The sequence below is a fragment of the Labrus bergylta genome, chromosome 6, assembly GCF_963930695.1.
Source record: "Labrus bergylta chromosome 6, fLabBer1.1, whole genome shotgun sequence".
Lineage (NCBI taxonomy): Eukaryota > Metazoa > Chordata > Actinopteri > Labriformes > Labridae > Labrus > Labrus bergylta.
The window spans coordinates 19,364,901-19,389,123 of NC_089200.1; the positions used below are offsets into that span (position 1 = coordinate 19,364,901).

Genomic DNA, 24,223 nt, shown 5'->3' on the forward strand with positions numbered 1-24,223 from the left:
TATTTATGCAGTCCTTTCTTATCGATGACCGCAGATTGGAAGATTAACATTTGATTATTTTGTGTTCCGTCTAGTTCCGCGTTACTGTTGCACACATAATCAGAACTGCTAAGAAGCAAGTAGACAATATATGCAAATAGAAACCAGGATTCTTTGATTTGTACAACTGTGAATAGGCTAATGGAAGACCAACTTGTTTGCTGTCATTTTATAATCCTATACTCTGCTGAATATAAATAGCCTATCTTGTCAACTTAGAAATATATCTGCTTGAACTGTTGGTGTTGTTTTCTGTATTTGTATGGGAACTACAATAAAGATTGACATTTCAGTGTTGATTCAACATCTTGTATACTAGTTGTTGTTCAACTCTTTTTTTTCTGGGCTCTGGCTTTAAACTTGTGTCTCAAGGTGCATTCATGGTTTAAGAATAGCAACTACCATCTTCATAGGCAAGATTAACCTTGGATGTAGGCTTTTTGCATGTGCATTTTTACAGCTGGCTCATCCTTGATTTCAAGTGATGTTATGTTTTAAAAGCTGCAACACATTGTGATAGCCTATTGTAAACCAAAAAATGCAGAATTCTCGACCCCCTTTTTTCTATTTGGAATGAAAACAACAATATATTTTTTTGCAGATCTATAATATGACTTCTATCTGTAATTGCCGGTAGACGTCTTAAATTTTATAGGATTATGTCTAATAAAAGGTCCAAAAATTCCTGGCATTACACCTCTTTAACTTGTTGACAAGCTCCCCATAGACAACAAGCAAACTAAAGCACAGCCTTTCACAACTAAACCATCTGGGCTGAAACTAATTACTCAGAAGTTAAGTAATTTCACAAAATAGTGTGATGCATAACACAACATTCAAGTCATTTTGAGAGTTAGGGACACGTGAGGCTCCCACTGTCATCAAGTTTCAGTTGACGTAACATTATTCTTTAGAATAAAAATTACTAATCTGAATTGAAGCTTTTGATGTATTAATAAGTGTAATCAAAAGAAGATAAGAAACAGAACAAAAACTTGTATGATATATATTTTTACCTTAAAAAAACAGACAAAGAAGCAGAGGCTGTTTGCAGTGTATGAGCTGATCTGCATGAAGACCATGCACTATTGAAGAGAGGTGCACACGTTCTCTCTGCTGGTAGGTGGATTGTTCATAAAGTGTTAACCACTACAATTTCATTTAGACCACCATGTTTCATTAATGTTACTACCCACACACACACCTTTAACACATACATGAATGTGAGACATGCAAGGTGTTACATCACTCAAACACCATCTTTGTTCTCATAGTACAGCTGGAAATAACTTTGGTAAAGCAGAAGTATGTATTGTCTTTGTGTTACTCTGACATCACATAATTTCCTATCCTCAGCCAATGAAAGACATAGAGAGGAGGGCTTTAGAGTGCTATGCACTTTATAGGCGCTGTGTAGTGCCTATAAAGTGGCACTACACTTGCCAGTGATGAAAAGAAATAAGTGATGAAAAGTGATGAAAAGAAATAAGTAAACGCAGGGCAGAACCATCTAAAAGCTGTAAATTCACAGGCTGATGTAGGTGTCTGTTACTCGGCTGATGATACATCTTCAGTGGTGACACATGTTCATTCCACTTCAGACCACCAGATCACACCACCTCTGCTGAGATCAACTGGTAACAAAGCAGAAGGTAGCTTCACATTTTACTCTGTATATGAAGAAAATAAATCACACAGACACATTTATATTTTACACATGTAATGATTTTGCAATCTAATTAGATGTACATTTATAAACTTTATTTGAAACCGTCTGAACATTTAAATTATTTTGCATCTTTTGTTTTCTTTAATTCATAAGGAAAACAGCAACCCCCCCCTTATTCAGTACAGTCGAAAATGATCAATCAAAGGGAGTCACGACAGGCGTAAAGCAAAGCAGAGCAGATTAGTGCATCAGCTTTAAGCGAGCTTTAAGGAAAGTATTCATATAAAAACATAATTAACAACAAGAATATCATTAAAAATGTTTTACTTGTCCCTATTGAAAAATATTTTTAAAATATTTCTGATATGATTTATGAAAGGGAGGAGCTGTAAGCTTTTGCTAAAAGAGGGATAGAAAGTTGAAGGAGAAAGATGAGTGATGCTGGGGCTGATAAAGAATGTAAATGTAGGTGCATGCACTACACCTTCATTACAGGTGTAGTGCATGTCTTAGTCAAGCAACAAAAATCTTCTCTGACATGAAAATGCTGAGCAATACTTGATATTTTAATCAAGTTTTCAATACCTAAAAGCAGAGAGACTCATTGCTAATGCAAATCTGACAGATTAGATGTGCCAAAGTTTGTAGACACGTAGGTGTGACAAAGGTGTGAGGGTTTGATGAGTCATTAACCATATGGTTGACATGTGGGTGGGGGTTAAAGACTGACTGGTTCTGGTGTGACTGCTTGACCCCCGCAGTGCGTGGGCCTTGTGATGCTCTGTGTTGACATATTCTGGCTTGATCACTTGTCTCCACAGAGGAAAGAGTATCTGCAAAAAACAAAAGTACTAACTTACTCTGAGTAATCAATCTAATCATTTCATGAAGCATTCCTGTACAGGTGGGAGAGGTCTGACATAAGTAGACAATGTTTGACCCTTCATAAACAGAATTTCTTCCCAAAATGATGGATTATATTTTTTAAGAACGATGTCCATTCCTCAAGAAGAGCTCCTGATTTCTGCGACTGTCGTTGAAGCTGTTTGGAAGTCTATGTGACTGAAAAAAACATGAAGACTTAAGTACATCCAGAACCTATGTCAAACTCCATTCACTTTTAATATATGTGAGACAATATTTAAGGATGTCCTCTAACTGTGTTAAAAACCAATATAAATAATTTTCTTGGAAAAATAATTTCCACCTAGTTTAATAACTTTATTCCTAAATCAAAATGTTAATATATTTTGTCCATATTGTTAAATCCAGATTGTGAATAAATAACTGCTTAATTTAATCTTGCTGATGTCTCTACTTAACACTTCAAATTTACATGTTTGGCCAGTTTATTGTGTGCATTATCAAGGTTGTGTTTACATTTTTAAAAGTCAGACTTCAGAATAGCAAAGAGAAACTTTCCCACTCCAACAAAGAGATTTGAAAACTAGCATCAAAGTCCATCTATCCATCATTTTCTTAACTTACGGTATGTGAGGTAAAAGCAAGCAAAAAAATAAACAGGTTTGGGTGAAGGTTAGATGAGAGATTATGAAATGAAAAGAGATTTTAATCAATTGAAGGAAACAGCTTCTGTTACTCTCTGTGATCTGAAAATCATAAATAATGCTTTTACGGCGACATTATTTTAAAGTCAGGGTTAAAAAAAACTATGATAGAAAAATGCATCCAAAAAAAGTTTTTTTCTGTTCATAAAATGTAATTTTTATAACTTTTTAATTTTATAACTTATACTGTGTTTTAGTTCTAAGCAATTACATGAAAAAGTACAAACATGGGCAAACACATCAAAAGAAAATTTCAACACAAAATTTCACAGTGACGGGGTCACAGGTTTATTGTTGACTCTCAATCATCGTCTCAGACTGCCACCATAAAGGTCAAGTGACCAGATAACTGCTATAAAAAATGGGACAGGAGACAAAGACATCATCATAGAAGATAATACAGCATGCTCTATAAACAGTGTGCTTCATTTTTATAAAACAATACAATAAAAAAAAGTACAATTTTCAGACACAATGGCTTTCATATCTACAGGATGGATTCAGTTCAGTTCAATGAAAAAAAATATCATCAATTGTTTGTTTACATGTCTAAAATAGAGATTCACTGATGTAAGATCAGTTAGGTATCATCTTTGCAGTTTATTATAAGCAATCACAATTTTTAATGAACTCATACACTTTTTGTGCATCTATATCTACACATTTGCTAAGTTGGAAATTGAATAAATGGCTTACTATGAAAAAAAATGGTTTTGGAGGGGTCAAATCCCCTGTCAAATGTAGAGTTCAGTACCATCTGTAGCCTACAGGGGGCAGCAGTATAACATTGTTAAAATTGCTGTTGATGAAGAGGGACAGAAAGAGATGGTTTTCTGAGCTGGTGTTATATGTTTCCAAAGCTTAAATGTTCCAATCAAGAGACACTCTGTAAGGTAAGAAATGTACAAGGAGTTAAACGTTTCTTAATCTAACTCCAAATGTTGTCCTAAGTTATAAGAGAAACCAAAATTATTACCCCAAGCTTCTTGTTTAACTAGAACAGATGCTGCTCAAGGCCTATAATTGGCACATTTGCTTGTGTTGTTTTTATGTGCTGCCACTGCCACTTCATATTCATATATTCAGAAGAAAGAAATTGCAAAACATACTCTCTTTTCATCTATAAATGAAAACATGGGTTTGCTTTTCGTATAATAGAGTACAGAAACATCTCCAGCTTACTCTAAAATGCTGAAAAGCTTATTTTCATCTCAGATTCATTCATTTCATGAATAATCCGTTTATCCAAATGAAAACAGCAAAATTACTCAATCAACTTCAACCTTCACAAAATTTGAACCAGCTATCTTATAGGGTGTAGATGTTTTTAGTGTCATCTCCTCTTACAATACATCAGCTCCTTACTCCTTCTGGCTCAGTTTCATCATGACCTTTGTTCCAGTCTGCAAGGTCTTTATCAAATTAGCATTTTCTCCCTGCGTGGCTCAAACACATCAAGGTCCGGATCAGAAGCCATTTAACTTCTTCCCCCGCTGGTCAGCCGAGTTTCCCCACTGTCACTCACAGTCAAAAAAATAGGGAAGTGACGTAAACGCCCTTCATGATTCAGTGTGAGCTCAGAGAGTGAGCAGGCAGGTCTCTGTGCAATATCTATCTGATGACCTTTTAAGGTAAGAGTGAGGCTCTGGACTGGATTTCACTGTTTTAAAAAGGGAGAATTTCAGATAAATTAAGATTAGAATGACAGTAGAACTGTATTATGAGCAACCACAAGGATTTCAATGTCAATATTTACAAAATATATAGTACATCTTATACAGGAAATTGCTTTTTATACAATAGTATCAATTTCAACTTTGAGATGAAAACACCCCAATAAATGTTCAGTTTACAAATTATACACATTGAGCTAAGTAAGGAGCCAACACTGTACATGCATTCATCTTTTATGTACCTCTTTTTTCAAGAACAAATGGGCGACTTTTGTGTATTTTATATTAACAACAAGGGAAAACCAAGTATTGCAAGTGTGACTCTGTGTGTACTGTTTTGCTCACACACAATGTGTATTGGGAATTTAAATCATGTCGAGTCCCATTTTTATTTTAAAAAAAGATTTCAGCTATTTTAAGTAATATCAGGTGAGAATGGCATTGCATTGAGATTATATGGTGCTTTACGGTCAAATTGGCAGTGTAGCAGAGAGTAGTCTCGAATGTATTCTGTACAAATCTAGTTTCAGCACACAAAAAAAGCAGAGCCTCCATTTTTATGTCGTAAGAGTGCTCCAAAGTCCTGACTGTAAATAAGTCTTAATGCGCAGTATGTAGCTGGAACTATTCAAATACTTATTGGCAAGTCCTTGGCATTCACTGAGCACCAACCTATAATAATGTATTCATGAGTTTGGAAACAGAGACTTTGAATCGGCTCAGATGGAGCAGAGGTGAAGTCCTTTAAACATGAAGGGGACAGAGTTCCTTGTTGGTAGGAAGGATTGAGTTGGCAAGAGCTTTGTCGAGGTTAAAGACTTATGGGACTCGGAGTGCTTTTGCTTCTTGGTCCTTTAACAGTCTTACAACATTTAGACATCTTTAACTTTGATCCAGCTTTCCTCTGCACAACAATATGAACACACAACAAAGCTATACAAATATATTAAATCCATACAGATTTCCTTTTTCTCTTAAATACAATAGTTTCAAAAACAAAACATTGTCTCCAATAAAATGTCCTATAAATAACCGTATTTAGTAGTTTGCAAGCACAAAGGTTCATTTCACTTCCCCTTCCCATTCTGTCCTCACAGAGCCTGCTTATAAAAGCATCAGGGAAAGACTACTAAAAAGAGAAACAGATTCCCATATTCAAATCATTTTCATGTTGAACTTGCGTGCCCCACCCTGTCCTCCACTGGCAGCGGGTCCATCCACCTTTCTAAAGGAATACTCCACAGAGAAATTGTTCTTGTGCTGCCCCCTCCCTCGACTCCACACAAACAGCAGGATGAAACAGAAGAGCACCACCCCCAGAAACATGATACAGCCCATAGCTGTGGATATGAGGATGGTTTTAAGGTCCAGAGTAAACTTCAAGAAGACTCTGGTGTCATTTAGATTTGTGTCATTAAGGTCTCCAGCATAGTAAGTGCGGTTGGCCATAAGGGCTGCGTCTAGTGGCAGCCCGCTCACTGTAAGAGTGGCAAAATAGGTGTCGTTTCCACCTGCATTGCTGGCTATGCAGATGTAAGTTCCACTATCCATCACTTGTGCGTACCGTATTTCCAATGTTCCATCTGGTAACACAGTCAGGCGACCGCTGCTCTTTGTGGTGATGCGGCGGCGTTGAGGAGAAATCCAGAATATATTGGGTGTTGGCTCACCTTCTGCTTTACATATAAATGACACCACCTGTCCCTCACGGGCAGTTATCTGCTGCAGCTTCCTGTTGCGGATTTTCGGCTTCTGACAAGTAAAGTGATCGAACAGAGCAGAGTCAGAGAAAGCGTTAAGTGCCCTCCCTTGCACCTCTACGGGCATTGTACACACAGGGGCGGCGCCGTCGAAATTCAGGGTCTTCCTGCGTTGAAGAATCCACAGCAGGCGGCAGTCACAGGCCAGAGGGTTGGCATCCAAACGCAGTGTCTCCAGAGTGTTCACAGACTGGAAGGCTCCATCCTCCAGGGTCACCAAGCTGTTAGTGGAGAAGTTAAGAAGGCGGATTTGACGTAGACCGCCCAGCGCGTATGGCTGCACCACCGCCAGGTTAGTGTTGACAAGATGCAGCTCCTTCAGCCTAACAAGGTCCCGCAGAGCCCAGGACTCCAGCATAGAGATGGGGTTGTAGGAGAGGTTGAGGCTGGTGAGGTGAGCCAGGCTGCGAAGGGCGGATGTGGGCACAGAGGTGATGTTGGTGTGCGTGATAGACAGCCAGGATAAGTTAAGACCCTGCAGGCTGTGAGGAGAAATGTACTCCAATAAGGGCCAGTGATCGATCTCCAGGCCTCTCAGGTTTCCGAGCTTGCGGAAGTTCTGGTCCTCTAAGGTGGAGATGCTGAGATAGCGGAGTCGCAAAGTCACCAGGTTATGCAGGTAGGACAGAGACTGACTTGACACAGAAGTCAGGTTGCACCTCTCAATTGTCAGCTCCCTCAGCCCCACCAGACCCAGAAAGGCCTTGTTAGAAATATAAACCAAATCATTGTCTCCAACTTCCAGGTTTTTTAGATTTCGCAGGTCTTGGAAAGTAAAATCCAAGAGAATCACAATTTTATTTCCACTCAGGTCCAAGGAAGTTAGATTGGAGAGTCGAGAGAAAGCCGCCATAGGGACCAGTTTCAACTGGTTACCCCTCAGTGAAAGTGTCTGCAAGTTCTGTAGACTAGAAAAAGCATTTGGCTCCAGTACACTGATCGTGTTCTCACTTAGGTCCAGCTTCTCCAGACGTTGATATGGAAGCAGGTCACCATGCTCCACCCAGCGGAGTTTGTTCCCACTCAGGTCCAGGATCTTGGTGTCCAGCGGGATGCTGTCTGGCATTGCTGACAGGCGTTTACCATAACAGGACACTGTTTTGAGTTTTGTGATGCACTCACATCGCTGAGGACATCCTTGACTATGAGTAGGTGACACTGCAATCATCAGCAGCCAGAACAGGTGTGGAAGGAACCAGCCTACGTCCCTGCCCCGGCATATCCCCATGGTCCTTTCTTCTGCTCTCCTGTCTGGGAATGAATCACTGGGCCAGACACCTGAGGAGAGAGAGAGAGAGAGAGAGAGAGAGAAAGAGAAGGAAGAAAAAGATGGGAAGATAAAAATAAAAAAGGGAGGATTGAGAGGGAGAGAAAAAGAGAAAGACAGTAAGACAAATTAATTAAACTAAATTCCCCTTCTACAGCAGTGATTAAACACTCTAAATTAGTGAAATTACAATTACTAAGTCTAATTGACCTGGCACAGCAGTGAAATTAAAGCTATGGGATCCAAGTTAATGGGCCTGCATTCAGCTGAAACTGGTCGATTTAACAATAGTCAACTGTGACTTGTAAGCAGTAAGGTTTTAAAATCGCATGCCTGCACACACATATAAATTCCCTTTATTGCTATGAGTCCATTTTATATCTGGTGGCTGTTTTGCTCTCAAGCTATTTCATGCATTTTAAATGAAAATTGAAAATCTCTTCTATTCATGAGACCTCATGTGAGACATCTTGAAATGCATGAAAAAGGAAAACAATCGCAGCCTCTCAAAAGCCTTAAACAGAAAATTGCCCTGCAAAATACACTCAAACAGGCCACTAATGCTTCTGAGGAAGCACAAAACTACCAAATTAAATGGAAGCACCGGAGGAGAAAATAAAAACATATAAGCAGGCTCAGTAAATTCAGCAACTAATGTCTTTGAGTCCGTCACATCATCTGTGTAAGTCTGAAAGGCATGAGGCTTATCATGGGAGGCGCTAGTCTAGCCTGATCGGGCCTATGGATTTCATATGGCACACACACACACACACACACACACACACACACACACACACAGATATACACACATATGCTAGTCATCTCTATTTCTCTACCCTTTTGACGGCTGGTGGGTGTTGCTGGCAGCAGAGTGGTAATCTGTTTATGAACACATTGGGATATACCAGCCAGTGGGATGGAAAATAACTCCAGAAAACATATTCCATAAGAGTCTGATAATTGAGTTGTGAGAGAGGTTGACAGTGTGTTAAAACCATAGACTGCATAAAAACATGGAGGAAGTCAAAGTGACGTCACCCATTGGTTTCTGAAGGGCTGTTTTGGAAGCTGGATTACAGCCACAGGTTTAAGGGGTCCCCAACCCAAACATGTGCTGGTGATATCACTAGAATAACTTGGAAAAATGCGCTCCCAAAATAAAATATAACGATCTCATTTGGTCATATAGCACACATAACATGAAAACGTATCTGTAGCTACAACCCATCATTTATACACATCCATAGATAAAACTAGTAAAACAGAGAAGTATTATAATGTTAAGCAAGGTAAAATGAAGACCTGCACTAATCCATTCACCAAATCCCCCAAATCAATAGATCGTAGAAGACAGGAAGTGATCGCCATTTGAAAGAGAATTAACTTTATTGAAGGGGTCTTAATCCCCTCCATCTGCTGCCTACAGATGATTTAATAACTCCTATAATGTCCCTCACCTCTTCAATTGTTCTAATTTACAATTCGCCCTGGCTCAGAGACAAATACTTCCATTTGCCAACCTGCCACAGAGTTAAATGAACTGTCTGAATGTCTGAGCAGGACCGGCCGCTGGCAGACAGGCTTAGAGAGAGCAGAACATTGATACAAATTCAATTAGGGCAGAAAAAATAAAAATGTCAGACTTTTGAAAAACCCATCAGTAGTATGAACGAGGAGATGTTGACAGCGTGCCCACCAACAACCTCTACAAACAACAAGTTAGTGGTCTAACAAGGTCAATAGAAAAATCAAGAGCCCGTCCTGCACCTGAGGCAGATAAATAATAACAGACTTACTTTTTTGGATTTCTTAGACATTTTTGATCATATATTAAAATCGATGTAGAACCAAGGATTTTGTCTTTTTCACTCCTGCATTCTCCTTCCTTGCTTAATCCTGGCAGCTCCAGCATTTCCCACAATAGAACTATGGTTTGAGTCGCTTGGCTGGTAACTGAAATGCGAGCCTTACACATATGGGGAGAGGGGTACAGGTTTCTTGTGACCTTTCTTTTCTGTAACTCCAGAACCCAGCCTTTTAGAAATGTTCAACTTGTGACATCTCTTGCCGTAATTTCTCATCCTTCTTATAGCTCCCTCTGGGATTACAAAAAGCTTTACAATCATTTACACCAACGCAGTATCCTGTCAACTGGTTGTGATTAGTTTATGGCTCTCTTGAAATAGCCTATCTCAATCAACCTTTGGAAAGACATTACAGTATCTGAATTATCTTTACTTTGGTTGGAGAAAGTTCACTTTAAATACAGCACAAGCTCACTGATGTCATAATTAAAACCTCTGTTCTCTATTGAGTGGACCAGATTCCACCCAATGGGTTATGATTTTGTCTCACAGAGACAATGTACTGTATTTTTCTCTTACGGCTTACTAGGAGGAAACAATAGAATCTGCTGATAATGTAAACAGACTGTTGTGTTTCTATAGGTACATAGAAACACCAGCACGTCTCAGTCTTCCTTAGAAAACTGCTGCTGAAAAGAATGAAGCCTGCTTCTGCAGAATTTTAAAATTTCCCTTCCTCCATAAACAGCTGGTGAGCAGAGACTGAAACAGAAAACCACAAACATCCCCCTCCCACCCCCACCCCACATTTCAAAATGTCAGTCAAATGAGCTGTCGTCCAAAGCCATATCTGGTAGCAGTCTTTCTGCAGTAAGCCAAGGGGCCCGGGACAGCTAATGCAGCACAGGTCAACAGCAGGTGGATGGAACGTTGTGCACTCTACTGTATACAGCATGATCCCTCCCTGTGGGGCCCAGCTGCACACAGAGCTGCTGCCTGAGAGGCTTCTGTTACCTGCTAGTGAGCTGCAGTCTAAAATAACCAACGTATCTTTTGATTACACAGCAGAAGTATAACAGAGCTCTTCCCTGCTGACCTTCAGCTGCTGCAGGTGACAGAAGACAAGAGGAGAGGCTCCGCTGACGTAAAGGAGCCGTTTGTCCTGACACAAGGCACACTTCTTATTTCATTGGCTCTTCTTTTAAAAAGGATACATTCCTGAATTAAAAACAACTGGACTGTTTTTGTACAAGGAGTGAAGATAATTCAACAAAAGAGATAACGTTCTACTAAATTAGAATACATTAGAAACAGAAGCACTGTAAAAATAATTACAGCAAAAGTATTAAAGTAACAAGAGTGCATTTTATACATCACAAGTATGGAAACAGTGTCTGGTTCATTGAACAGACAAAGGTTTGCTCGCAGAGAAATGTTCAGTTAAGTTCAGTTATGTAAAAGTTGAAGCCAGAGGATGTTGGGTAGACTGAAGTACACAAACTACAGTATGGCTCCGAGGCAGAATCAATACATAGCTCAAATATAAACTGCAATGCTCAGGTCAGCTTCGAAAGGAAAATGTCTGATGTTGTCATGGAGATGTTTGAAAAGCCCACTACCCAACCCCGCTTTAAGTCTCCTTTTCCTGAAATAAGCAAAAACAAACCTGTCCATTAGATGGACTCATCTACTTCTGCGCTACACTCAGTAAATTTCATAGAATAGTTTGCCTGTATTTTCATGTATTTTTACTCACAGTAAATGTGTTTGTTGCTGTAGTATTTGTGGCCTTGTTATTGCCTTTCTGACTTGCTGAACTTGTACTCTTTAAAAAAAATTATATTGAGTCAATTTTCACAATTATATCAGAATCAGAATCAGAATCAGAAATACTTTATTAATCCCGGAGGGAAATTCGGTCGATAAAGTTGCATTAAAACACAATATAGCAGTAGAAATATAGTTATATACAATCAAATATTAGCAACAGGAATATAATTAAAAGATCAAGCAATATGTTGTGCTGTACATTTCGGCACAAACAACTCAAATAAAGTAGTACAAAAATGTTTTGAGGGAAAATTAGCTTGAAATAAAACCAGACAAATGATTATTATTGTCCAAAGCTATGTCCTCTTCCTCTTCAACAAAGTCGGTCCATGTGTCCCACTTCTTAACAAAGGTTGCTCCTCAAAGCCTTACAGAAAGTCATCTTTCCCATTTCAAGGTTTGTCTTTAACAATTTCCATCCATCCACTGAGGTTGGGGGGGATCAGGTTTATACCCTTTCCTTGTAATTGCTTTTTTTGTAAGCAGTGGCGATATTTTACACAAATACCAGTGTTGTTGGGTTAAACTATCTATTTTGTAGTTTCGCTGAAGAGTGTTTTAGCTATTGAACGCAGCAGATTTATATATTTGGGCTCCTGATCTGTCAACAGACTGTAAAACTCTTTACGTATAGACTTAGTGTGGTCAAAGGGCTTAAAGAGACACCATCATCAGCAAGTTAACGGTGGCTTTCAAGTGCATGAAAAAGATATTTTTACTTTAAAGCACAGGGTCAGGTTTTAATGGCAGACATTTTGACTTGACCCTGAAGCAGAAGCAGCACATTGGAAAGCAGTGGTTATAAAAGTGTTCATTTACACGCAAGCTTTTCCCTAATATTTTCACTAAAATGTTACTGAAGGGTCTTTTTGCAAAGACATTTCTTTTATATCGACACCTTCTTGTGCATGTGTAACTTTGATATGATAGTTGTGAGACACAGAAAATGACATGGAATATTAGTGCCAAAAAACAACTCTGCCGTAATTAAATAAACAGCTTGCTTGTGCAAAGCACAACACATGGCCCAATATTACAAACACATTATGTGTTTTCTTTATCCCTGTGGAGCTTAAATCCATCCAAAGTCCTCCACTCTACTACTCCACACGACTACAGAAAGAGTCTCAAACTGTGCTGCCATGACAGTGAAAGACAGACTGCGAGCACAAATCAAAGACGATGGCTTCATGCCGCTGTTGGATGCTCCTGTGATGCTTAAAACTGGAGCTGACACTCCCATTGTGACACAAACCAGACACATTTGCAACAAGAAATACACTCATGTTGCCTGAAGCACTTAAAAGCCAAAAAGGGGTTGGTTTTATGGCATATCAAAAAAAAACAAGCACAGATTCCTGAGGCTTCAGGTAAAGAGTCTCTCAAATTTTGAAAAGGCAGCTGTGATTTCCAAGTAACACAGAGGAAACTGAAGGAACATGGAAGGTAAATTATTTTGAACAAATCACGGCTTCTAAACCTTTTTATTTTTTACATCACGTTTGTGTTCATCAATCAGCTACAGCCTCACAAAACATAAGAATACAGTATTCACTGCAGTGATTGCCATGTTATCAACAGCCTTTCTTCAGGAGCTGACAGAACAATGGGAAATAAGATGCTATTACATTTTCATTATAAAGACTTCTGAAGAGGAGCTGTTGTTGATGCCTTTTCTTTCATGATGGGGTCGTACAGTTCATACAGGCTGTTGAACAAAACAGAGATGTAGATGGGTTGTTAGTTACATTATCTTCATTATTTCTACATACTGAACTGATCTTGTCTCTGAATACCCTGTCTTTTCAGGAGAATGGCTGCAGACTTAGCCTGCATGATAAGAAGAATCTGCAATGTACAGTAACTCTGTATATTGCAATGAAGATATGATGTGTGATATTAAAATAAAATAAATGCTAAAGTGTGTGTCTTTTTGTTTTTTAGTTAACTGAGGCATCAAGTGATAGGTCAAGAGCTGTGCATGGTCTGTGTATCCAGGATTCAATCTGACAGGTAGAAAGTCTGCACGCTGCTAACATTAAAGGTACATTACTTTTTTTTTTTCCATTCATTGTGATTTAGTCAGTCTTTAGTGTAACTTAATGTGAACACTACACTTGTTCTTTACATAACTTGCATTCATTGCTATGAGTTTTTTCGTGGATTCCTGATCTTTTCCGATCAAAATGAAAGATGATTATGTTACTTTTAGCTGAAAACATAAACAGTCATCCTTCATCCTCCTGCTCAGAGTGAGGAGCGGTGTAAAGTCTATGCAGCTTCAGACAGCGAGGGTCCTCCAAGTTTAGAGTCTGTAAAATGCAAATGGCAAAGTAGGTGACCCGGAATTCATTTGCTCTCTGACTTTGGCCCAATTACCATCGAAGCGCTGAAGAAACCGTGTGAGTAGGAGAGGTCGCGAGAGAAGTGTGACTTTTAAGCAGAAAAAAAGCCAAGTGCTGGTTAGATAGCAGCAGAGCCTGATTTAGACTGAAGAGTGGGCTGCTGAGCTGCAGGGGCAAGGGGGCTCGGTATGATGTTCTGCCACCTCTCGACATCTCTTCCTGCTAAAACATTTATTTTTGGGACCACCTTTAATCCATCCTCTTCAACCTCTTCAACCTCTTTTTGTAGAAACAGACGCTATTAGGGCTTGAAAGACACTCAATTACACTAATGGCCCTAATGCAAACGTTGTCCTTCTCAGCTTTTTGAAATAATAGATAGCCAGGCCCCGACATGTTTCAGCATAAGCACATTAGGATGGGATCAGACAGAGGGCACTACTGATGTTCAGCTCAAACTTAAACAAAAAAACACGCTCATACCCCATTAATATATTCATTCTCTAACAAGCAGAAATGTGTGTGTATATGAGTGGGGAGAATAGAGATTTAAATGCAACCCGACGGCTAGCAGACTGGGAATGTGTATGCAAATGCAGAGCTGTGCCCGTGTGCCTAAGATCACATTTGGTGAGATGTGAGATGTTAAAGGTCGGTGATGTTTTATAATGTTATTTTAGAAAAATCCCATCCATGCATTAAGAGATTTCTCTGGTAGGCCAATTTGTTCCTGCCAAGATGTAGAAAGGGGGGGGGGGGGGGGGTGGGGTGGGGGGGTTCAAACACAGAACACACGGAACATTCTGTGCTTTGGTTGGAGATGGAAAGTTTGTTGGGAATGCACCGAAAAAAAAAGGAATGAGCTCAATCAGGCTGCAGATACACCATACATTGGTGTTTGGGTTTCCATGGGGTTAACTGACAATAAAAGAAAACATATCAAACATCACTAGAACCTTGCTTTAACATTACAGACAGAAGCATTCTCTAAAACTTCCCTATGGGGCAAAGTATTGTTCTCATGCACTGCAATCCATGTGCTACTCATAAGAGCCTATGGCAGCACATATGTAAGAAAATAATATGTTCCATATCTAGCAAGAAAAAGCCATAAAACAGCAGAATAGAGACTGCAAGACCCATAATAATTCTGCAGGTGTAGGATACAGCTGACAAATGAACAAGAAGAGTGTTCAAGAGTGTGTAGGTGTAGCCAAGCGCTTACCAGAAAGGCACACAGGCCGAGGCATAACATCCACAAAAAGCTCCTCAAATGGCTACGCTCATTCCTACCATGCCCACTCACTGCGTTTTACATAAGCACATACTGTGTGTGTGTGTGTGTCTGTATGTGTGTGTGTGTCTGTGTGCCTGTGTGTGTGTTTGTCTGTGTGCGTGTGTGTGTGTGTGTGTGTGTGTGTGTGTGTGTGTGTTTGTATGTGTGTCCTCAAGAGAAAATACATTACTCATCCCCTCTCTGCCTAGGGAAGCCATCGTCAGTGTCCATCATGTCCGTGTGGGGAGACCCAGAGGCCCCCGGCTGTGAATAGTGCAGGAAACACACACAGTCACACAGGCCATTATACAAACACACACACACACACACACCAACTAACCTGAGAGAGAGAGAGATAGAGAGAGAGAGAGAGACTTTCACTCTGCAGTCTGGTGATGGATCGTTAGTACAGGCGGGGCCGTGGCACCCACAGGCAAGGACACCAAGTCGTCGGGCGAAGAATAGAAAAATGTGAGCATAAACACCTGAGTTTCTGAGCAGATCTGAGTTTCTGCAGTAGTTGGTTTGGTGGGCATTTTCATGAGCATGTACGTGTAAGTATTCGGCCACACAGTAGCTGATGGCACTGAGGAGACAGCAGAAGTCAGAGGAAGATAGATTAGGGGCACCGTGTGCAAACAGTCCACCTTTTTAATGCGGTTCTGTCCTCGGGCCCTGTATAATAAAAACTGACGCAGTGGGCTCATCAGATATGAAGAAAATATCCATTACACCCTGCCTGCAGATTGATATGAAATCCTAGTCAAAGGGTGCCAAATGGGATTTTAATTATAATAATGGATTACAGTGACAGAGACTCCCAAGTTGCACTTGTGTCCTATGCAAAGCATAAGCAATGAAACCAAAGGACACAAAGGAGTGATTAAGAATGTGTCTTGCTATGTGCCATGAATCTTTAATAAGCGAGAACTGTTACATGGCTTATGAACATAAAGGATTCAATGAACAGGAGCTAAATAATTGACGAGGTTATACTGCATGGTCATGTCCCACTGACATAGAGACTTTGACCTTAGCAGCAGCTGAATGACCTCATATTCAAAGACATAGAAGAGCTAACATATGATACTTATACCACAGAAAATGGCACTGGCAAACAACAAAGACAAACATTACTGATGGCTCCTTTTCAACTTGATCTGCCATTAGGCTATTAAGTTGGTAAGTTGTTGTTTTTTGTGCAACATTTAAGTTTCAACAAGGCCTGAGAAATACATTTTCACGTTACACAAAGTGGATAAAAGCCTTTCACCCTCAGTCCATTTATTAAAGTGAGTACTCAGACTGCTGTCAGCTCTATGTTCTTCTTAAAAATATTTAATAAGGAGAAAAAGTGCTATGAAAAAGGTTCCTGAGCCTGCAAATGTTTCACAAGGTATTCTGAAAATAACATCCAAAATGAGGTCATTATTGAATACTAACTGTGGTGACTGTTTATAACAAGGACAATGTCCACTTGAATTGATCATATTTTAACATAATGTTTTATGCAACAAAGTGCTTGCAGGTCTGATCAGATCATCTCTGGGGAACCTGTGGATGAGTTGTTGTTTTTCAATTGTGTTCACAATCGATTTAAAAGGTAAATACAAGAAGATTTTGGGTTGTATTTCCTGTGTTCTTTATTCATATAAAACTTCAAGTATTATAAGAGAGGCTGGTTCTGGGGGAAGGTTAATAACTCGAGAAAATTGTTTTGGGTTTTAAGCACCCCAGAGTTAATCAAATTTTGCTCTTTGATACCCATTCCACTTGCAGGACATCAGTTCAAACACCCCACTTTATTAGGATCTCTCATCAAATTGCAACAACATATTTTAAGTTTTGGTTCCCTTGAAACAATCGTACAGGTTAAATCCACAATCCAGTAAGGAACAGGAAAAAGGAAGCAAGACTTCTTAAGTGACAGTATTGATAGAGCAGAATTCTATTCCCATTTTATATATATACAGTATATATAGATAAATAAAAGGTTGGAGACCCCTGCTATAGATAACATTGTTTCTCTGTTAATATTTAGGTTTCTTTATGTAAATCATCCACCTCAAATCCAAGAGAACTTGTTGGTCTGTAATGCTGTTCTAACTCTCACGACTGGGTTCTGACCTGTGTGTTTTTTATCTACTTTTTCTTAGGCGTGTTCACAGCTGAAGGTTAAAGCAAATATTTGGGGTCTTAAACAAATACTCCCACATAATCAGAAGCAATCCAGGCACATTCAGTTTGAGTAAACACAAACGGATCTTTGGCTCAAAAGAACATTACATTTGATGCCCGTCTATGAGGCAGGCTGTGACTGTAATGCAGGAGGACATGTCTTCCTCTGGTCACATATACACTCAACTGGTCAACGCTTGTAGCACCCTGAGCAGTGCCGTCTAATCAACATACAAGCGAACACATTTTTATTTGCAACATTATGCAACAGTAGTTCATTAATGTGCTCCATCAATGTAGGCCTATTACACGGATGGCTGACTTATTTATTCCATGCTTATTTATTTCAAGGCCTCAGGAGACCTGAGAGCGCACAGCGAATAGTCTGATGATAATTTGAAAAAATCCTATTACACTTATTAATGGTTCACCTCAAACATTTGATCATTAAGCCATGAATACTTTCCATGAAGCCAACAATCCTCCCTTTTTAATAGGAGAGAAAATAAAAAATGCCACTGGTGTTGTCAGTCCTTGGAAAAGGAGAGGCGGAGGCGACAAATAAGGAGAAACCGTAATGAATGTGTGAAAGCATGGATACTTCAGGGGCATGCTCAAGGGGCTTACCCGAACCTGTGTCGAGAGCTGGAGATAAATGAAACCTCTGAACAGCCAATCATAGAGATTCTTCACACCAACCGCTGACGCAGATTCAACATGTTGAATCTGCCAAAAAAATGCCAACGGCAACAGAGGCTAACGGGGGCCGACGGGTAGCGACGGAGCTGGACACAAAAACTAGGGCGCCTACGATCTCCTTAGTGTGTCAGGGCCTTAAGACAATGGCTAACTAGCTTACAGCTGACGTCCAAACAGTCTGACAATCAAGTCTGAGCAAATTACTTTTCAGTCTTAATAAAGCTAAAGAGGTCATCCAACAATTTCTGGGTTTTTTTTAACTTGAGTTTTTAAAGGGATTAAAAAACAAAAGATACATAGTTTACACGCACGGTATGTTATATCTGAAAATAAGGGTCTCTTACTCAGAAGCGAAAATTAAAGCTTGGACCCCTTAAAGTAGCAAAGGATCATGGAAGTTGTTGTTTGTAAAAACAATGACCTTTGGGTACCAAAATCCACTGACATACAGTATATTTAATATAAATAGATAAGAAAAAAAGGATGCTTGGCTAGCTAGTAGCAACCATCTTTACAGTTGTTTGTCCCAAATCAGACTTGTTTTTTTTATCTCTTTCCCCTCTTCATGTCCCACTAATCTTACAGGTTAATTTGGTTTAATGATGCCTCTGTGATGTGTCACCTCTGGGTGTGGTTAGGGGTATGATTGTATTGAAAGGCATGGTTGGAAACATTTAGGATTGTAAGATACTGCACTCAATCTAATGTAACTCATATTACTGAATTAGTGAGCATACATGATGCTTGTTTTTCAAAACAACAATTTTGTTAATTAAATAATATAATTTACAGGATAAGCATTTTAAACAAGTGTCCATGGAATCCTTTTAAATGACAGCCATGTCATTTTGGCAAAAAAACGAATAATTAACAGCCGTATGGAGATTTTTGGATCACTTTGTCTATGAGAACGACGATGTGGGTGTCACACTGGAAGGACAACAGCGGTCAGACACCCGTCTGTCTCTTCAGCCAGCTACCCATGTGGACAGGCTGCCACTGGCAGCTAGCCTGTTAAATGGCCATCCTCTCTTTAAGCTGCAGTGATCTGAGTGTGTCAGTCAACCAGCAGCCCCCTCCCCAGGCAGCCTCTCAGGCTACTAACACCACCTCAGCAGGGATGAAAAGTCATAGACCAACAGGATTGAGGAGACATAATTGGGGGAGCTGGTACAACAGAGGGATTTTTTGTTCTCAGTGAACAGATCTTTGTTTGTCCTTGTCCAAATCTTTAGGGGCTCTTTTTAAAAAGACGGGAAATAAAATAGAATTTATTATAAAGCCGCTGCCCTGATTATGTCTGGCACTTTTGATAAGATGAGAAAATAAAACAAAAGATTTTTGTCCTCGAAAGCTCCCTGATCAAATACGTGATGACTCAGAAACATCCATTACTTTATGACTATCATCATAAACTGCTTGTTGTCAGCTCCTCTACCATGATTAACTTTAGTATGCATGGAACCTGTTCAGCCTACAGTATAACACATTTCTTTCATTTATTTTATGCTGATGAAATAGAGAACGGGGAGCAATTCGATGCTGATGACTTCAGTTATTTTCTCAAATTCCAAATGCAATGGATCAAAAACGGTATACCCAGATGGTTGTAAATTTGTACAAATAATAACAATCCATCATCAGGATTCAGCCATTATGCTAAAATAGACGAATGCAGAGGAATTTAGCCACAGCTATTTCAAAAGCTGTGCATAAAAATACCTCTTGGAGAGTGAATATCCGTTAAAGCACAAATTCAACCTTAGGAAAAAGGTTAATAAGAGTCATTTTCAAAGCTTATATGACTACTGTGTTAGCACTGAAGGGTCCTGAATACGACTGTGACCTTTACTTTCTCAGGAAAATGCACAATCACAGCTGTTTATCGGTATTAAATAGAGCTTTGAAGAGGCAAGGGTCAGAAAGAAAAGTCATCAAGAGGTGGAGGTGAGTGTGATCAGAGTCTCTGCCAGCATCTCTTTCCTGCCTGGCCCGCCTGTCTGCTGTGTCACTGGCCATCACTTCAATTCAGAGTCATTCCATGCCAATTGGCTCGCCTCTCCGTCGCTCTCACACTCCCTGCCATAACCAGAGAGGCAGAGACGAGACATATTAGGATGACATCACACATAGCACGCTTCACATCATCATACATACACACACACACACACACACACACACACAGACATACACGCGCACAAACACAGATTTAGGTGTCCTAATTTACACATGAAAACACATGATTGCACTGATATACACAAGCAGACAGGCAGGCAGCATGCAATTACCACACACAAAGACACTGCAAACACCATCGTCAGCCTGCAGAGCAATGAGAGTGAGTTGTATAATAAAAGGTTGGTGTCTTGGGGACTTGACCTTTTGAAATCTTTCTGTTTACAGACATCTCTGGATGGGAAGCAGCTTAGGATCAAGGCAGAATAGAGGGCTGCGATATCTTGTATGGTGTAAAAGATGTAAACCCTTGTTCTACATTCTGACCCCAATGCTTTTCTTGTCCTTTTTCTGCCCCTCAAGGTTGATAGACTCGTGGTAGCATCATAAGCCTAAATCTGCCAGAGCCTGCTCTAATCCTTCCTGAAGCCTTTGGGCTCTCCATGTCCTTCTCATTGGCTTTATTAAATGGATCCCTGTCCTTTCTACTTCCCTTACACTGCCTGCTGCTTGCTCATCTACAAGGCCAATTACAACCAGTTATCTAGAGTCACACATGCCCTTCGTCTTCGCCTAAGGAAAGTGAGAAATGTTATCTACGGCCAGTAAGAGGCAATGCCACTAATGTAGGAGTCAAAGAGAGGGGCAGAAACTCGAGCACTCATTGTGTAACTGTATACAGTGCATGCACTGGGCATCCATAGAGATTCATTCCTCAAACTTTTTTACATGATTGGCAGAGGTTAGAGTTTCAGGCAGCAATCTAATACTGCCCTCGAAGTCCCTGGAGAAAGAAGTCTGACTAGCAGTGTGAGCCAGTGAGAGAGCAAGGGAAGGGGTGTGCAAATTGAAAGTAATCCTCAGGCCTGGCCGACGAGGCTGCTGGAACCACATCTATTCATAATTCATCACTCGACGGCAGTGAGGTGGAGAAAGTTCTGTCCGAGTAATAAACCAGGAAGAGATGTCTTTGAAAGGTGCGGGAAGAATAAGGCAGATAAGCCTCTGTGCTGCTGAAGGTCCCCGGTGAGAACGGTACTTGTTATAAGTAGAGACAGATGGAGACGATAGCTGGCAGTCTGCGTTTTTCACATCATATTAGCTCCTACAGCTGTCCATTCATGATGTTCAAGCGGAGAATAGCTGACTGAGTCACTGTCAGGCTACTTTGAACTGTCAGAAGTCAAATTAAGCAGCGTCCAAGCATTTCTATACCAAAGACTTTCATGACAGACAGAGGAGGTTTTCCTCTAATTTGATCCTTTTAAGCATTTAGGCGAAAGACCAGAAGGGAGTCCATCTGCCCAGATCCACTGTTGAGTTTATACACCGTAAAGACAGAAGACACATGGTTAACCAGTGAAGCTTGAACCTTCAATTAATTGGCCTCTTCGGTCGGGGCAGTAGAAACGAGCCATGGACACAAACGTATCATAAATTATTATCAACTTGTCAGCAAACAGTTGTCTTTTCAGCCCCCAACCAGCAGACATTGGTAACATTAGTTGTCTGAGTTATGTTTGTTGTAACCAGTTGAATGTTATTTGTAATTCTTACTCTTTTAGCTCTGTTTTTGGTCACTACCAACTCCAAAGAAAATGTCAGTCACTTACTATTTAGCTGCTTAATGCTTAACTATATTGCCAGCAAGTTGCTAACTTTTCAATTTGCTGCAGGGTTCATGACAGGGAACTAAATGTGAGAAATAGTAGAGATTGATAACCAAATAATGGGGGGTAATCAGTCTTGGAATTACGTTATAGACTCTTGGGGCAAGGCCACTTTATTGGAGCTTCTGGTGTAACTATCAGTTGGATAAAGGACTTCTGGCACATTTCCTTATCCATGTGTTGCCATTTTTTATTGTCTGACTAGCATCCTTAAAAGCGATAACAGTTCATGTGTTGGGAGACGACGTCTAAGAGCAGAGATGCACTTCCATGCAGATGTGTTGTCTTTGTGTGTGAGCCCTTTGTATTTGTCATTTTATGTTGAGTTATTATAAGATATATCACTGATGGCTCTGTATCACGTATGCTTGTAAACGTACCAGGAATTCATAAGTAAACTGAATAATCAGATTTAAAGCATTTATGTAACTGAAGCAGAAACGATGCCTCACTCGTGACACAGGATTCAAAAGTCCTTTTGAAAGAGGATACTGACAGTTTTGGAAAACCGCCACTGTCATTCAATATGACTGATGATAACAGACCTTATTATGGACAGACATCTTACTGACAACACTCACTAAGCTCAATCTGAACAAAAACTGACATTATGAAAAGTAACTCATGATATCTAAAAATTCTCAAATGAAGAACGTCACATACTTCACTGAGACATTTAAGGGAGTTTGATGTCAGATAAAAATGTACTAAAAATGTCCATGCAGGAACACACACAGCTTATATCCAGTGACAACACATACTGTACACTGTGGAGGTGACTTTGGTTGTTTGGGCTGTTGGCTTGTCCTGAAACATATTGGCCTCCCATAGTTATGTCACCAGCATCACCTGAAGGTGAGGAGGAAACTGTGAAAGTGTGGCAAGTGAAGGCAGAGAATGTTATAAAGACAGGACAAAAGGAAGGTGACACAAGCCTAGATGGAGTGTATCAGCATAAATTCCAGCAGGGGTGAATGATTAAAGGAAAAGTTTGGCTTTTTTGTGTTGAATATGCTTATTCGCCTTTTTCCTTTGACTTATTCTAGTCAAGGAGACAAGCTAAAGTCATCAGCCTGTTAGTTTCTCTTTGCAAAAATACTGGAAACAAATGGTTAGTCTGGCTTCATCTGAAAGAAACAAAATCTTCTTACCATTAACTAAAGTAGTATTTTGCTTTAACAAGAAATGGATCCCTAACTTTACATTTTCTTTTTTCTTTTTTTTTTTAAACATTAACATAGTATCCATATTCTCATTCAACTTTATGCACAATTGTCTGTAGTGTCCAACTATTCTGTATTGCTAGGGGTGGACACTTTCTTTTCAGACAACAAAAACGTATGGATGATCTAATTTTGTGCCTCTCATGAAGCCGAGTGTAAAATATTGCATTAAAACCAGTATTGAGGATACTTTTGAAATTTGAATCCCACTTTTCTATGCTTCTCTTCTGTAACAAGATGCCTGCTGGCATGTCTGACCTCTCCTCAGACCCCCTCTCATTTTCACCCGTCCTTGCTCACTGTGGATTGCACGGCTGATCATTTTTTTTACTGAAACGTAAAGCATACTTGTGCTGGTTTGATTTTCCCCAAACATGTCTTTCATGTAGTTAGTCTTATTAAAATTCTTCCGTCTGAGAAGGCCAGAAAGGGTCGTCACCATCCGTTGCTCAGCCGCTCAAAATGAACATCTGCTGTCAAATGAGTATATTTCAACCATCCAGTTTCCTTTTAGATTGATCTAAGAAAAAAAAACAGGATCAGGATGACTAAGAACCTCATGGACATCCTATTTCTACTTTGTGTTCTGTAAAAAGTTCAAAGCAGGAGCAATTAAGGAGTAATTTTTTAAACCTTTTACTTTTCAGATTTTCAGCCGTTTAGTTATAATCACTTATCACTTCATCTTGCCATTCACTGCACATAATGTCTCAATTCCCTGCATAGTTAACTTCACCATTCATATTGTACTTGTATATACCCCCTATTTTTATTCATATTTATCTTATCTATTCTGTTTAAATTTGTATTTTGTTTCACCTTCTTCTACTTGTCTGTGCTGCTGCAACGCTTGAATTTCCCCTCTGGGGATCAATAAAGTATTATCCTATCTCATCCTATAATGTTGTTTCTCCTCCAAATATAAACTCCAGAATTCCAGAATTATCACCTACAGCAACAAAGCATCAATCTAAATCCATGCACACTGAAATAATTTGGTCTCTCTGGTGTCTATAATTTCTGCAATGACCACAAACATCAAGCAC

At 39.7% G+C, this 24,223-nt stretch overlaps 1 protein-coding gene across 2 annotated transcripts in view; it reads right to left on the minus strand.

Annotated features, from left to right (window-relative positions):
• Nucleotides 1-3,537: 3,537 nt before the first annotated feature.
• Nucleotides 3,538-24,223, minus strand: part of lingo3a (leucine rich repeat and Ig domain containing 3a) — a 34,293-nt gene continuing 13,607 nt past the window's right edge. Inside the window, exons 1-2 of one of the 2 annotated variants that reach the window (XM_065955935.1) lie at nucleotides 9,773-9,999; nucleotides 3,538-7,987 (exon numbers count right to left, since the gene is read on the minus strand). In XM_065955935.1, the coding sequence (XP_065812007.1) occupies nucleotides 6,105-7,937 (1,833 nt within the window). In that variant the 5' untranslated portion in view covers nucleotides 7,938-7,987; nucleotides 9,773-9,999 and the 3' untranslated portion in view covers nucleotides 3,538-6,104. Of the gene's footprint in view, nucleotides 7,988-9,772; nucleotides 10,000-24,223 lie in introns of those variants that run through there. The other variant, XM_020632136.3, reaches the window with a different exon arrangement.